The 15687-nt window shown below is 48.1% G+C and overlaps 2 protein-coding genes across 5 annotated transcripts in view; both read left to right on the top strand.

The window, feature by feature from the left end:
• The window catches only part of IL6R (interleukin 6 receptor), a 50855-nt gene extending 40309 nt beyond the window's left edge, over nucleotides 1-10546 (top strand). For both annotated transcript variants that reach the window (XM_019919452.3, XM_019919453.3), the window contains 2 exons: nucleotides 958-1051; nucleotides 6667-10546. In XM_019919452.3, coding sequence (XP_019775011.1) covers nucleotides 958-1051; nucleotides 6667-6913 — 341 coding nt within the window. In that variant the 3' untranslated portion in view covers nucleotides 6914-10546. The remainder of the gene's footprint in view (nucleotides 1-957; nucleotides 1052-6666) is intronic.
• TDRD10 (tudor domain containing 10) overlaps nucleotides 976-15687 on the top strand; it is a 100357-nt gene continuing 85645 nt past the window's right edge. Inside the window, exon 1 of one of the 3 annotated variants that reach the window (XM_019919456.3) lies at nucleotides 976-1051. Coding sequence is in view for 1 of the 3 variants with exons in the window: in XM_019919454.3 (XP_019775013.1) it covers nucleotides 11250-11269 (20 nt within the window). In the remaining 2 variants the exon portion in view is untranslated. Of the gene's footprint in view, nucleotides 1052-10651; nucleotides 11270-15687 lie in introns of those variants that run through there. The other 2 variants (XM_019919454.3, XM_033858117.2) reach the window with 2 other exon arrangements.

Here is a 15687-nt window from a genome sequence, read left to right as displayed (position 1 = left end):
CGGACCGGGGCACGAACCCGCGTCCCCCGCATCGGCAGGCGGACTCTCAACCACTGCGCCACCAGGGCAGCCCGTGAAGCTAGTTTGTTCTTTTATTCATTGAATGAAATATTGGTGAGCCTGCTTTGTTCAAGGCACCACATGAGCCGTTGGGAGCAGTTGGGAAAAAGACACATGTGGTCCCGGCTTTCAGGGAGCTCAGACTGGAGGGGGTGGAGTAACCAGGAAGGGCACGTAGCCAGCTTGGAGCAGGGTCACTTCTCAAAGGAAATGACATCACCTCATGTGAGACTCAAAGGTCCAGGAGGAACTGGACAGCAAAGAGGTGCAGTGAAGGTGGATGAGCGTTCTGGGGGAGAAGAGGACATGTGGGAAGAGCTCTGGGGGAAGAGGGAACATGGCATGAGGAAGATGGAATGAAGTTCATGTGGCTGCGGCTTGAGTACCAAGTGGGGAGACAGGCAAGAGGTGACACCCCACTGGGGAAAACTGCACCTGAACACTTGATTTAAAGCACCTGAGCCTCCGTGACATTGTCCTCGGTGGCGCTGCCGTCAGTGAGGTCCCCCAAGCCTCTGTTTCTGGCACTCCCTCTGTGCCTTCTGGGGCAGGCTGAATGCCACTAGAAAAGCCACTTTGAAAGTGAGTGGGAGTCTGTGGCTGGCCGCAGGCGCTCAGAAGCTCTGAGCTTGAGGTGTATCTCTTGCCAAGTGGTGGCATCCTGGGGTCTGTCAGGTTGTGCTGGGGGTGACTCCTGTAGAGGTGGCTTTGGCCAGAAAACTGGCAAGCTCGTCAAGGGGCCTGTTGCTTAACGCAGAGCTGTTTCCTCCTACAGGGGTGAGGTTCTGTTGAGGTTTTGACAGCACCTGCTGAGTGGTTTTTTCCCTTCTTTCCTCTGCTCCTCTCTTCCTCCTCCTCCTCTTCTTTCTCTTCCTTTTTTTTTTTTTTTTTTTCTAGTGCAAGATTCTACTTCGGTACCACTGCCCACCTTCCTGGTGGCTGGAGGAAGCCTGGCCTTCGGGACGCTTCTCTGTATTGGCATTGTCCTGAGGTGAGATGGGCCCGGGGGGTGGTCCTGTGGTGTTCTCATGTTTCTGATCTAGCTTTGCCAGGGCTAGGATGCTGGCAATGGGTTGGAGAGCCATGAATGGATTCAAGGTATATTTTAAAGGTAGAATTGACAAGATTTGATGACAGCTCAGAAGAGAAGAATGGAAGAGAGGGAGGAGTCAAGTCTGACCCTCAAGTTTCTGGCTTAAGCAATTGGGCAGATGGTGGGTGTCGTCCATGAAGAATGGAAAACACTGGAGGTAGAACAACTGAGTGAAAAGCGACGATTACATGTTGGCGCCACTGGGGAAACTCCAAGTGAACAAGTTTTGGAGGTAATTCAGATCATTGGCAGCAGGCAGGTGGTAGTTGGGGCCAGGGGAGAGGATGGGGCCAACAACGTAACCTGTGGAATACAATTGAAAAATTGTGTAGAGGGGGCGATGAGAAAGGGGCTGAGAAGGAGTGGCCTGACAGGGAGGAGAAGAAGCAGGAAAACCTGGCTGTGAACACCAGAGGGAGAAGTGTGTGTTAGACACTGAAGAAACCCCTTAGGCTCTGGGATTACGGTACGAATATGACCCTCCCTCTCCTCCAAGAGCCACGTACTAAAATCAGTAAAATACCACGAGAGAAGCACCACACCAGGGGTATGTGCACAGGTAACTCTGAAGTGCCTGGCTAGACATTCTTGGGAATACTCCATGTCTCCAAATAAGCAGACCTAGTGGATCACCTTCAAATGCCCTGTCCTAGTGCCCTCGTCCGGTCATGGTGAGGAAACACCACAGGTGAGGGCTCGGTTGGCACCCTGGTCACTGTAACGCCCCTGCCCATTTCATCCAAGTCTCTCTCTCCATTCGGTCATTGGTTTTGTCATTCGTTCCCAGCTTGCGGAGAGATCACGTAACAGTGCTCCCAATGAATGGGCAATAAAGAAAACTTGCTATGTTCATGATTTTACTGCAGGAACTGGTAATTTTGCATATGCTGAAGCCCTAAAGGAAATCAGGCTGGGCTCTGACTTTGGATGGTGGTTCATTACAATAATATAAGTAGAGGAGAAACTTCACTGTGTTTTTCCTGTCTCTCCCCTTGTGTGTAACTTTCAAGGACTCTACCTGGTGGTTGTGAGAGGTGGTCTTTGAGGGTGCTTGGGAAGGAGGGGTAAGACCTTGGCAGAGAGCTTTTCCACATGTTACAGCTCATTGGATTCTCACAGTGACCCTGAAATAGCTCGCCCACCAAGGTGGTCTGGGTTGGAAGATGACAACTCAAGCTGTGTTCGGGTTGTTTTGCTTTGATTTTCCAATGAAGTAGTGAGCAAGGTGTCCAAAGGGTGTGCAGAAGATAAGGTTCCTCAAGAGTGGAGGTAACTCCTTGGAGGAACCAAGAACTCACTGTCTTTTATACCTTTGGGTCAGAGAGGGGCCATGGCAACTTTCCGAGGTCTCCTGCTGCCTTCTAAGGGATCCCTTGCCTCACCTCAGACACATACTTCTGTGTTCTCTTTCTATTTCTATATCATTAGGGCTTCAAAAGGCCTTTCTTATAACCTACCACAGACCCTATAGAGTAAATATCGTGATTTCCACTTGACAGATGAGGAAATGAAAGCTGAAAGAGGTGGAGTGATTACAGCTAGTAAGGATAAGGCCAAGATTCAAACCCAAAGCTTGTGCTTTTTGGATACAGCCTTATGGGTCATTTAGTCAAACTCTTTAATTTTACAAGTGAGAAAACAGCCCTGAAAGGTAAATGACTTGCCCAAGGACACACAACTTATTAATTAGCAGAGACAGGCCTAGAACTTGTGCCCTGAGAGTCCCTGCCCACTGCACCAGCCTGCTGTCAGCTAAGAGGCGGGCCCAGTTGGTCCTATCAGTCCAGTGTTGGCCAGTGGCCCCGCGAACAAGCAGCGCCATCTTGGTGTGCTGTTAACCCCCTAAGAGAGAAGCGTTAGGCTGGGAATTGGCCACAGTGCTCATCACAGACTTAGTTTGCTAATGTGCTTGTACACTGGCTGGTTGCTACACAACCAGAGTCCCCGAAGGCACAGTGCCTTGTGCAGAGAACATATCAGTAATTTATTTCCTAGCCTGGTGAGTTTCCATTTTCTCTCATATAAGGCAAATTTATTTGGAAAGAGGCCAGTTATTTCAATTAATGAAAAACTCCTACTCCCAAAGTCCCCCGTGTCAAGACAAGAGTATAAATGTAGAGATGATGTGGGAGCCTGGGGTGCCAAAATGGTTGGGCCACTGTACAGTTGGGGTGGCCAGATTACAGTGGACAGAAGGAGAGGCAGGTGGAGGAAGTAAAGCCCGCCCACCTGTGACACCATCTTTTTATTTTTAGTACATTTATTTTGTGCCTCAAGCAAAGCATAGTATTTTCCTAAATATTCCAGCAACATCGGTGACAAGTTTTTAAAATTTAAATGTGCTGTTGAAGAAGGTGTGCCATCTTAAGTGGATGTTATAACTTACAGGGGCCAATTCTCCCCACCCTACTCCCTGTGCCCCACTGCTTCTCTCTCTTTATTTTATGCTCTCAGGCACTGAGAAAATAGGATTCTCATAGCAGAGAATTGCTTTTCTGCACATTTATCTAGAATGGCTAACGCTATTAGGTGAGGACTTCCTATATGTATGCCTATGATTTAAATCATTTTGTATTGAATGTATTGTCTTATTTCAATTTTTATTTTTGGCCGCACCACGGGCATGCGGGATCTCAGTTCTGTGCCACTGGACCACCAGGGAAGTCCCTCATTTCAATATTTTAAAATCACACTCTCCCACTTCTATGGTTAAGGGATATTATAAGTGTTTTTTTTTTTTTTTTTTTTTTTTTTTTTGGTACGCGGCCCTCTCACTGTTGTGGCCTCTCCCATTGCGGAGCACAGGCTCCGGACGCGCAGGCTCAGCGGCCATGGCTCACGGGACCAGCCACTCCGCGGCACGTGGGATCTTCCCAGACCTGGGCACGAACCCCTGTCCCCTGCATCGGTAGGCGGACTCCCAACCACTGCGCCACCAGGGAAGCCCTATAAGTGTTTTTTAAAAATTTCTTTTAGCTGCAGAACCTTTTCTTTAAGCAAAACATTACGAAGCCCAAGTATGTAAAATAGGTAAAAGGTGGCGGCTGAGGTGCAAAAGTCTGACAGCTCAGCTCTTTGTTCCTTCTACCCGCCCTGCACCCTCTCCAGCCCCCAGGCCCTGCTCAGACCCCTGCCCAGGGCAGGGCAGTGCCAAGTGTGGATATACCCCAGGCCCTGGGGTTTCAAAGGCCCCTCTGAGCTTAGTGATTTGCCAAAAAATCTCATTCACTCCTCAAAATTTTTCAAAAGAAGGAAAGCTCATCTTTCTCAGTTACCCGTCCAATTGCTTTGGAAAAAAACTGAGGACAGAGACTGCTTTCCATATTGGTTAGGTAACATCAATAGAGACTTTAAAAAAATTGTGATACATGATTGCTAAAAATTGGTAATTTGCTAAATACTGACAAATAGGAAGAAGGGAGAAAAATGACACATTATGCAAAGACAGCCACTGTTAATTTTTAAAATGTAAATGTGATTGAAGTCTAACAAACATATAGGAAATTGCAGATGTCATAAGTGTACAGTGCCATGAATTTCCACAAAGTGAAGATACCCGTGCAATTGACACCCAGCTCATGAACACTTTACATTTAGATGAATTTCTTCTGAGTCTTTTTCCTCTGCATAGTTTCTTGTTTGTTTTTATGTAGCCATGATTATTCTGTCTCTACAGCTCTGAATCCTGCCTTATAACTTTAGTATCAGTTATATAACATAAGCACTTCTTCCCATCATTACAAATTCTTTGTAAACCTCACTTTCATCACTCCTCCATTAGGTGGCTATAATACCCAAGATCACTTAACCAACCTCCTATTATTGGGCATTTGGGTTGTTGTTTTGCTTTTGTAAATAACACTGTGTTGAACATCTTTGTGCATAAAGCTTTTTCTGCAGCTATGCTCTTTCCTGAGGGTATATTCCCAGAAGTGGAATTCTTGGGTCAGAGGATCTGAATATTTTGAAATCCAGAGCATAATGAGTCTATCCTCAGTTCTCTCATGAGGGAGAAGGATTCCACCCAGGGACACAGCGTAGCTGCAGTAAGCACCCCTGCTGTGTTCCCTTCCTGTGCAGTGCCTGAATGGCGAAGCCTAAGTCACATTCTGCAGATTGTTTATTCCACTTGGATAACAGGCTAAGAGCCAATGGCAGATTTGGAGCCAACTATCAATTATTTATCATAACAAGGACAGGAGTAGCCTGTCGATATAAAAAGAAACCTAAGGAAAATCCCCAAACCTTGTTTTTGACATTGGTTTCCCCTCTTCCCTCCCAGCCCTTCCTGGAGTAGCTGACATTTGGTAGAACTGAGGGAGACCACCTTGCTCCCACTTTGAGGTCAATGGGCAATAAGTTAATAGGCGACAAAGTGGGAAGCAGGAGGGGGAGATGAGCTGCCCCACCCAACAGAAGGGCCCCTTCAGGGAGGAGACCTGACTGTACCTTTGAAGATTGCTATCACCATCTCATCTTTCTCTGGGCTGTCAAGTGACTTTTCTCAGTTACTGAGCCCTGGCTTTGGGCCCAGAATGGAGCAGGGTGAACGAAGCTATGATCAGAGAGATGTCTATCTCCTTCCTGTTTAACATTGACTTTCCTGTCAGATGAGTCACTTGTGCCCAAGTGGTGCCCACGGCCGAGTCTGTGAGAACGTGCCAGCATGGTGTGAGGGGACCCAGAGGTGTAAGGAGAATTGGGGACGCCGGGAATATTGGAAGCAAGAGGAGCAGGAGAGCTGCTGAGGGAGCAGTACAGCCTTTTCCCTGCCATTAAAGGCAGCTGCCAATTCTCTACCTCTAGCCAGTGTTAATTTGACTGAGGAGCCCCTCTGGGTAGCCTCTGGAGCAGGACAAACTAAATTCTCGGTGCTATAAAGGGGCACTCAAAGCCACACTCTCAAAGCCTCAGTTTCCCCATTGGTAAACTGGACCCACAACACATACCTATTCTCTTGGGGTATTTTATTTATTCATTTATTTTTGGCTGCGTTGGTCTTCGTTGCTGTGCGCGGATTTTCTCTAGTTGCGGCGAGCGGGGAGTACTCTTTGATGCGGTGCGCAGGCTTGTCATTGTGGTGGCTTCTCTTGTTGCGGAACATGGGCTCTAGGCGTGGGACTTCAGTAGTTGTGGCACGTGGGCTCAGTAGTTGTGGCTTGCGGGCTGTAGAGCTCAGGCTCAGTAGTTGTGGTGCACAGGCTTAGTTGCTCCACGGTATGTGGTATCTACCTGGGCCAGGGCTTGAACCCGTGTCCCCTGCATTGGCAAGCGGATTCTTAACCACTGCACCACCAGGGAAGCCCTCTTGGGATATTTTTGATGACTCTTCAGAGGATTGTGTAACTCCTGGTAACAATAAACAGCCAATGAATAAATAGTTATCACTTCTTGGAGCTGAAACCCAGGAGCGCCAGGCCACCAGGGCCGCCAGCTGTTGGTGTTTTTCTCGCGGGTTTATCACAGAGTGAACTCAACATTTGCATGGTTTGTCTTTGTGTGTCTGTGTGAAGGTTCAAGAAGACGGGGAAGCTGCAGGCTCTGAAAGAAGGCAAGACGAGCGTGCACCCACCGTATTCTTTGGGACAGCTGGTCCCTGAGAGGCCCAAGCCCACCCCAGTGCTTGTGCCCCTCATCTCCCCGCCGGTGTCCCCCAGCAGCCTTGGGTCTGACAACACCTCAAGGACTAGCCGACCAGATGCCAGTGGCCCTCAGAGACCTTATGACGTCAGCAACAGAGACTACTTCTTCCCCAGATAGCTGGCTGGCCGGGTGGCACCTGGCAGCCTGGGGTGTCAGGCCCCCCGGACTGTGTGGGTGCTGAAGCACAAACTGGCCTAGCAAAGACGCTCCTCGCTGCCGTGCCAGCTCATCTCGGGTGCTCGCGGCCTCTGGCTTCGCCTCTACAGGAGGGCCTTGCAGAAGGTTCTGTGCTGGGTGAAAAAAAGGTTTGCTGCGTCTGTTCAGAAGGAAGAGGTGGTTGAGTTTTTGAACCACTCTTCCCCCAGTGCCCTGCTTACAGGGCTTAGAGTGAACTCAGGCCCCCGTGAAGAGAGGGGTGTCAAGACTCTACCGGACACTCCGGTGGGCAGAGCCGGGTGGCTGCGCAGGCCTCAGACTCCCCCCTGGGCTTGGTGCGGACAAGTTGCTGGCCGCCCGCGCACCCCGACCCACCTCCAGGAGCTGCACCCTCAGGCGGGTGGGATGAACGTCCAGCCAAAGACTCCCCGAGTCGCTTATCTCTTGGCCCACCGCACAGCTTCATCTTCTAAGCTTCTTGAAGCCCAAGTGCCTTCTCAATTCAGTTTTTCTAGGCCTGAGACCGGCTTTTCTTAAACCACCGTGGCTGGGGGAAAAGTCTCACCTGCTTTTCTTCACTGAACAGCTGAGAGGGGGGTGATTGTATCTCAGGGCCTGATGGTTTGAAATGGAATTATAATCAGTTCCTCATTAGCATTTTTCTAATGTGAATGATAGTCCAAGCGGTTGCTGAATCCAGAAGCAGTTGCACTGGCTCCATGTCCCTTTTTGGATCCCAGGACTTCAGGAAAGAAGCCGTGGGGAAGGAGGGGAGTGGTGGGGACAGGGTCTCCATGCTTGTCTGTCACAGCATTGCTGAGGGGGACAGCGGCCTCTGCAAACCACCATTCTCCATTCTCCCCCTCCCCTGGCCCTCCAAAATGAGAACTGGCATTAGGGAGGGCTTCTGCCAGTGGTGAAATCAAAGCTGCCTTATTCCAGCTTTGTTTATTTTAGTTTCAGCTGAGCCTGAGTAACCAGGGAAGGTAATATTTATGCAAAAAGACAAAAGAACCCGGCAAGAATGGATTTTAATTTGGTTTTTAAAAAAACTGCTGACTGTTTTATCTTCAGAGGGTGGAAGATCCAGTATTAGCTGAGTGTCAGTGTAGAAATAATGGGGGAAAAGCACGATAGCTTTGCTTAGCACAAAACTGAGTCAAGTGGAAAAGGAGGAGAAAAGGAGATTTTGCCCTATTAGCGAAGAGACTCTGGTTTCATTCTAAATTTTGTTTTTGCCTTAAAAAGTGAAAAAAAAAGTCTGCCTCTTCTCTAATTTAGCGGAAAAGCAGCTTGTTACTACTCCCCCAGGCGGCTGAGAAGGAAACGGTGTCCAGCTCGTGTCATGGTGCTGGGAAGCAAGCCTCCCACGATTACCCAGCAGGTCAGCTGAAAATCCCCACCCCTGAAAGCCACGAGCCCTCGGGTATCAGAGGAGGTTCATTAGAGAAAACACCACAGCCCTAAACTTGGTGCCTTCCTCTCTTTAGTTAGTTCCTTGAATGTGATTCAGTTCAGCTAGTATTGAAGCACCGAGTAAATGTCTAGCCGTGACACAGCAGTAACCACTTCAGTTCACTTTTCTGTCTGGGCTTTGAAAATTCAGTGATGTTCGTGGTTACCCAAACAAGCACCCTCAAGTATTCTGGGATGTCCCAGAATGAAGCTGTGATTAAAATCAGTCGTGTAACCACCACTAAAAATTTACCAGACCACAAAACTTTTCTAGTAGTCTCCCCTTTTAGAAAAATAACCACCAGCACCAGATAGGTGGGGAAAGGATGGAAATGACCATGTTTTATTTACCGTTTGCCAGGTTCAAACTGTTAGGATGTTGGACTACGCGGTGATTTTCATTGCTGGCTTTGGCTGTAAATTTCAGACCCTGTTGCTGCTTCTGGCAAGTGATCTTAACTTGACAAAAGTGAGGCAGGTGGTTTTGTTTTGTTTTGTTTTTCTCTAAATTTTCCTTGACTGCGAACAGCAAAAATGCTGTTAAAGGGAAATATAAAAAATGAGAATCTGCACGAGATAGGGTGATTCTGTGCCCACGGTTCTTTAAGTCTTGACAAAGTTTTACCCACGTGTAATTTTACCAGAGCCAGGCGGAGCGGTGCTAGTGGAAGATGTGAAATCCAGATAGCTCATGATTGCTGAGAGCTAGGCAGCTTTGATCTCCAAATTGTTATTGCTTTCATTATTATTGGAACGGAACTGCGTTTTTTTTTAATTGAAGAGGGTTTTTTCCCTTTTTTTTTATAAGCTAGTATAGATGAAGGAAAAATATTTGTCTTCTCTGGGTCGTAGGCCTTGCTCAGTGTACACAGGTATACACCCTAAGCTTTCTCTGTCCTTGAATCTGTGGTCAGTGAATGTGTTTCAATCCACAGGTCATCCTTACCTGTGTTTCTGCAGCACACGTGCTGCCTTTTATCCTCAACAGTGATGCTACTCACCGAATATCTGTAGCCATCTGCTACACAGCCAGATGTGAAATGTTATTAGCACAGCGACAATTTTTGTTAAAGATGGGCAACTTATCCTGCTGGGTGGGAAAAGTTGAAAATATGCTAGATCAAGGTCTCAATTAAAGTGGTCATTAATTTTTGTAGCATTAATGAAAAAAAAAAGGTCAAGGAGGTATAACATTGAATGTGTCAACACAGCCCTTGGTGGCTCTGAGAGCTCTTTGCCCTGAGGGAGCCTGGCCCTTGCAGTTTGTTGGCTAGGCTCTTGGCTCACCCCGAGTGTCCGCCATTTCCCAGCTGCCCCCAAGGGAAGGAAACACCGTTACGAGGGGTGGAATCTGATGCTGGAATGGACTGGGAGCCCACCCGGTGGTGGACAGAGCTGAGCAGGGCAGGCTGGGAGTGGTCATGGTTTGTGGGTTTCGTGCAGAATGTTCAGGAATGTCTTGGCTGGCTGCTTTAGTGCTGAGCTGTATCGCTTCATCAAAGGCACTTAAGATTGACCCAGTCGGGGAGGAGTTGGTGAGAAATTTATCTTAATTTGGAGAAGCAGGGGCAACTGGTGGTCCTTGGGAGCGGGAGCCTGGATCCCAGCCTTCCGTGCAGCAGTTGGCAGTGAGGCTGTTGCTGAAAGGGAGCCCAGCTGCCTCAGCTTCTGTGCCAGACACTCTTGAGCATCCCCGAAAGGTCCTTCCAGCATCGTGTCCTTGGTGTAGCCTGGCCCCAGCGCCAGTGAGTTTCTATGGCAACCTTAATGATTATTAAGGAACATTGTCAGTTGTCTGAACATATGCTCAAATGCAGATCTACTTCAGAAGGAAAGGATTGGAACAGCATGTAGCAAGGCTGTTAATTAATAGAGAAACCATATTTGGCTGGAGATCACACATCCGTTAAATAGAATACCTCAACTTTACATTGTTTTTTTCTGGAGAGAAATAATAGTTTTAAGTTTTTGTTTTTATTTTTTTACTTAATTATCTGAAAGCAAATACCAAAGGCTGATGATGTCTGTATATGGGGCAAAGGGTCAGTATGATGTTTTTCAATGTTTTCTCTTTTTACCAGCTACTTTGCTTTTAAAGTGAAAATTGTAAATGTTTGAAATAAATAAGTTCTAAAATTATGCTTGAGAGGTAATTTATGCTTTGGCACCTGGGTCATTTCAAGGAAAGACTTGAATGATTATGGGGGAAAGGGGTAAGGAAAGATGGGTTTAAAATTAAGGAGGACCCTTTTGGGGTGAGCTTCTCCTTAATGCAGGATTAAATTACCTCTGGGAAAAAAATTAGGTAAGTTTAAGAAATAAGTAGCAATCTCTCAAAGACTTTAATGATGAAAGTATTTCCCCAAATGAGCCCTGGGGTTTCTGGAAGGGGCGTGGTTGCTTCTGCCATGTTTACATCATTAGCAGGTGATGAACCTGTGGGGAAGGAAAAGGAAGGGCCATTATTCATCAGAAGACTGTTTATTGGACAGGGGGGTGTTAACGGAATCACAAAGGCAACCTTGTACTTCTTGATCATCAGATAGGCTGCATCTGTCCCCTATTGAAAAGGGTCCTCAATAGGAAAAACTTGGGACACAGCCATCCCATATCTTCCAAACAGAGGAAAGTCATCGTGTGGTTGCTCTGTGGATAAGAGTTGCTGTGTAAACAGTTCAGGGCTGGGGAGGAGGAAACTGCAGGGAAACCTGGAAATTGTGTAACTCAGACCAAAAGCTGAAGTGTGAGGCCCTGCTGTGTGACCCCACCCCACCCCCGGCCGCCTGGGCAATCAGAGGAAAGCCTCACGACCACACCTACAGCGCCCATCGACTCCTTGAGGATGCCACTGTCTCATTTAAGGTTGGTCCCTGTCTTGCAGAAAGTGACACAAGAAACAGATGTCCCTATGGTGGCTTGGCTGTGTGGGCCCCACGGAGGGTGCAGGAGTGGGGGTAAGGGGCAGGAAATGGGAGAGGGTGCCTCCCTCTTCTCCACGGTGTCGCTGTTAGGATGACATGCTTACGATGCTCTTTCCAGAAGAATTTGGGGGAGCAGATGGTGAATCTTGTAGAGGATGGCAAGGAACACTCAGTTCCTGGAACAGCCACTAAGGAAAGCGTTTTCCTTATTTATTAATGCATAAGGAGACCGAACCTTTCTCCATGTCTGTGAGAAGCACAGGCCAGCGGCAGGGAACTGTGTGCCTTCCTGCAGTAGCAGAAGTGTGCCGTTGAAGGGCCTTAAACTGGTCCATGCGGTGTTCAAGGGCTGGGCTGGGGGCACAGCAGCCCCTCCGGCAGAGTAGTGACCAGGTGGGCTGCCTGGGTGGCCTGTCGCTTTAAACAGTCCTGAGCGTGAGAGCGAGCCCTGCACTGTGCTTCAAATACTGCCAACCCCTCCTTTCTCTGTGAAAGTTCTGTCTTCTTGCTGATGTGTGTTACTGAAAAACAACAGAACAACCTCAGCCACGTCTCATTTCATACCAGCAGTTTTCCGTGACCACCCAAAACACGAATACAATGAAGTTTTTCAGTAAAATCTGGAAACACTCATACTATGGGAATATGCAATATTCAGTTAGGATATTTCTTCTAAGGTAACTTCAAATTGCTTAGTAAAGCTGCCCAATGTCCACAAGGAAAATAGCCTACTATTTTCTTTTTTAAAAATTTATTTTATTGAAGTATAGTTGATTTCCAACGTTGTGTTAATTTCTACTGTAGAGCAAAGTGATTTAGTTATACATATAGACATTCTTTCTCATATTATTTTCCATCATGGGTTATCACAGGGCATTGACTACAGCTCCCTGCGCTGTATAGTAGGACCTTGTTGTTTACCCATTCTATATAGTTTGCATCTGGGAATTCCCTGGCGGTCCAGCGGTTAGGACTTGGTGCTTTCACTGCTGTGGGCCCAGGTGCGATCCCTGGTTGGGGAACTAAGATCCGACAAGCCATGCTGCACGGCCAAAAACAAAAATTTGCATCTTCTTATCCCAAACTCCCAATCCTTCCCTCCCCCACCCCTACCCCCTTGGCAACCACAAGTCCATTTTAATATTTCATTACGATGTTTTAAAGAATGAAATTTACTGGGAGGACAGTTGAATTCTATTTTGGTTTTTAAACGCCTGTGCTGCACAATGAGGGTTTTGCAATGATGAATGGTGTAAGTGGGATGTTCTGGGGTCTGTGCCCAACCATAGACGAAGAGAGGAGGGAAAGGTAGAGGAGGCCGGCGTGCGCATACTCGCTTGTGTGGGCAGCATGTTTGCCCTGCAGAGCGCAGGTATACACGGGTGTACGCTGGAGTCACCACAACCGAGCAGGGATTCCAGATCAGTCTGATGTGGACTGAGATGCTTCTGAGGAAGGTGGTGGTAATGGACCCTGAGGGTGACTGTGGACCGTGATCGTTTCTATGATGAGGTGGGTGTTCTGGGGCCTCGGACTTCAAGGCCTTGGCGAACTTCAGTGGATCATGTCCATGGATGGGTCCAGGGATTAGAGGCAGCCCAGGCTCCACCCCCAGGCCCTCTGAATCACAAAAGTGGGTGTCTGTTTACATGAGTGTAAGGTCCTCAGTTTCTCCTGCTGTGCAGCCAGCTCTGAGGGTCTCTGTGCTGGAGACCACAGGGCAGGAGGTGAGATTCTATAGCAACATGTTACTGTGGGTACTAATTGGGTAACAAAATCTGTGGACAGCAAAGAGCTACTCCACCGGCCCTACTGGTTACCTAGAAGGCCACCATCCCCTTTTGGTCAAGGTGGTCTATTAAAATTAGCTAATAGGGCTTCCCTGGTGATGCAGTGGTTGAGAATCTGCCTGCTAATGCAGGGGACACGGGTTCGAGCCCTGGTCTGGGAGGATCCCACATGCCGCAGAGCAACTAGGCCCGTGAGCCACAACTACTGAGCCTGCGCGTCTGGAGCCTGTGCTCCGCAACAAGAGAGGCTGCGATGAAGAGTGGCCCCCGCTTGCCACAACTAGAGATAGCCCTCGCACAGAAACGAAGACCCAACACAGCAAAAATAAATTAGTTAATTAATAAACTCCTACCCCCAACATCTTAAAAAAAAAATTAGCTCATGATAACGACAACCGTTTATGGACCCTCCACCATGTGCTTGACACACAGGATATTCTTTATCATAATGGCACTGCAAGGAAAGTGTTTTCACCTGTTTACGAGTGAGGTCACAGAGGCTCATATTGGTGAAGATAGTGATCTAAGACACCTGAGTTAAGAGGCTGAGCTAGACCCCAAACCTATGTCTGCCTGACTCCAAGGCCAGTGCTCTTTGTGTGGCCCCTCAGCCCCTGGTGACAATGAAGATGGGCCTATCTTTCCAACCCCTTTTGCAGGCCAGGTGCCCTCACCCTGTGCTGCGTGGGGCCTGGCCCACTCACCCCTGCGGGGAGATGGACCTGGATTCCTCATTGGGTTTATCACACCTGTCAGTGTGGAAGCTGAGACCCTGGGAGTCTGAGCCACACGCCGGTGGCCTCAGCGTGTCCCTGAGGCCACCAGGCCCCGGCGCTGCTCACATAACAGGCAGCCACAGAGAAGATGGGCCACAAAGGGGAGAGGCAGCAAGCAGCTCCTTACACTTAATGGTCCTTGATCAGAAACCAAACCAAACCACTTCCCCTTCTCTGCATCAGCCCTTTATCTATTCCTCTGAACTCTGTGTTCTGTTGCTTCCTTGGTGTGAACTTTAATGAACTTCCTTGAAATCCCCTAACTGTGCTTTCTTTATGGCGTGGGAATCTTTTTCTGTCCACTGCCTCTGAAAGGGTGAACGATCACCACACTAAGAGGTGGTTCTCTCTGGGCCATGAGATCCATTCAACCACCACGCCGGCTGCAGGGATATAAGAGGAATCAATTCCTCCCCCAAGTGTCACTGAGCCACACAATTAAGGTGTAAACGCTCTCTCTGGGAGCAAGTGACTAATCTGGTCTAGGGAGTCGGGGAAGGAAGGGATAGGGAGAGTGAAGACGGAGGAGGAGGGCTTCGGGTGGAGGGGGCGGCCCAGGGAGGCTGCTGGTGCAGGGCCTGGGGCTGGGGGGGAGGCCTGCCTTGGACATGCTCTGTGGTGAGCAATCTTTTGATATCCTAAGAGCATTAGGGAGCTGCTTGAAGACCAGATTTGCACCTTCTTTTTTCTTTTATGCATATTAAAATTTTTTTCATGAGCCTGTATATTTTTACAACTAGAGTAAGCTTTTCACTAACTATAATCCCTCTGTTTTGGGATAGTTCAGCCAGGTTGTACTGCTTATGAAAAATTATTTATTAAAAAGTGCAAGATGGGACTTCCCTGGCGGCAAGGAATCTGGTTAAGAATTCACCTGCTGGGGCTTCCCTGGTAGCTCAGTGGTTAAGAATCCGCCTGCCAATGCAGGGGACACGGGTTTGAGCCCTGGTCCGGGAAGATCTCACATGCTGCAGAGCAACTAAGCCCGTGCGCCACAACTACTGAGCCCACATGCCACAACTACTGAGCCTGTGCTCTAGAGCCCACGAGCCACAACTACTGAGCCCACGTGCCACAACTACTGAGCCTGCGCTCTAGAGCCCGCGAGACGCAACTACTGAGCCCACGTGCCACAACTACTGAGCCTGCGCTCTAGAGCCTGTGAGCCACAACTACTGAGCCCACATGCCACAACTACTGAAGCCTGCGTGCCTAGAGCTCATGCTCCGCAACGAGAGAAGCCACCGCAATGAGAAGGCTGCCCACCGCAGCGAAGAGTAGCCCCGGCTCACCACAACTAGAAAAAGCCCGCACGCAGCAACAAAGATGCAATGTAGCCAAAAATAAATAAATAAAATAAATAAAAATTTAAAAAATGCTTAAAAAAGTACTATATTGCTAAAAAGTGCTAACCAGTGTCTGAGCCTTCAGTGAGTTGTACATAATCTTTGCTGGTGGAGGGTCTTGGCTCATTGTTGATGGTGCTGACTGATCAGGTGGTGGCTACTGAAGGTCGGGATAGTGGTGGCAATTTCTTAATATAAGACAACAATGAAGTTTGCTGCATGCATTGACTCTTCCTATCATGAATGATATCTCTGTAGCCTGCAATGCTGTTTGATAGCATTTTACCCACAGTAGACCTTCTTTCAAAACTGGAGTCAATCCTCTCAAACCCTGCTGTTGGTTTATCAACTAAGTTTATGTAATAGTCCAAATCCTCTGTTGTCATTTCAACAACTGTCACAGTTTCTTCACCAGGAGTAGAAGAAACATCTACCTCTCTGCTCATC

The sequence above is a fragment of the Tursiops truncatus genome, chromosome 1 (assembly GCF_011762595.2).
Source record: "Tursiops truncatus isolate mTurTru1 chromosome 1, mTurTru1.mat.Y, whole genome shotgun sequence".
Taxonomy (NCBI): Eukaryota; Metazoa; Chordata; class Mammalia; order Artiodactyla; family Delphinidae; genus Tursiops; species Tursiops truncatus.
The sequence above is the reverse complement of the archived record's forward strand: the minus strand, read 5'-3'. Positions and strand labels throughout refer to the sequence as shown.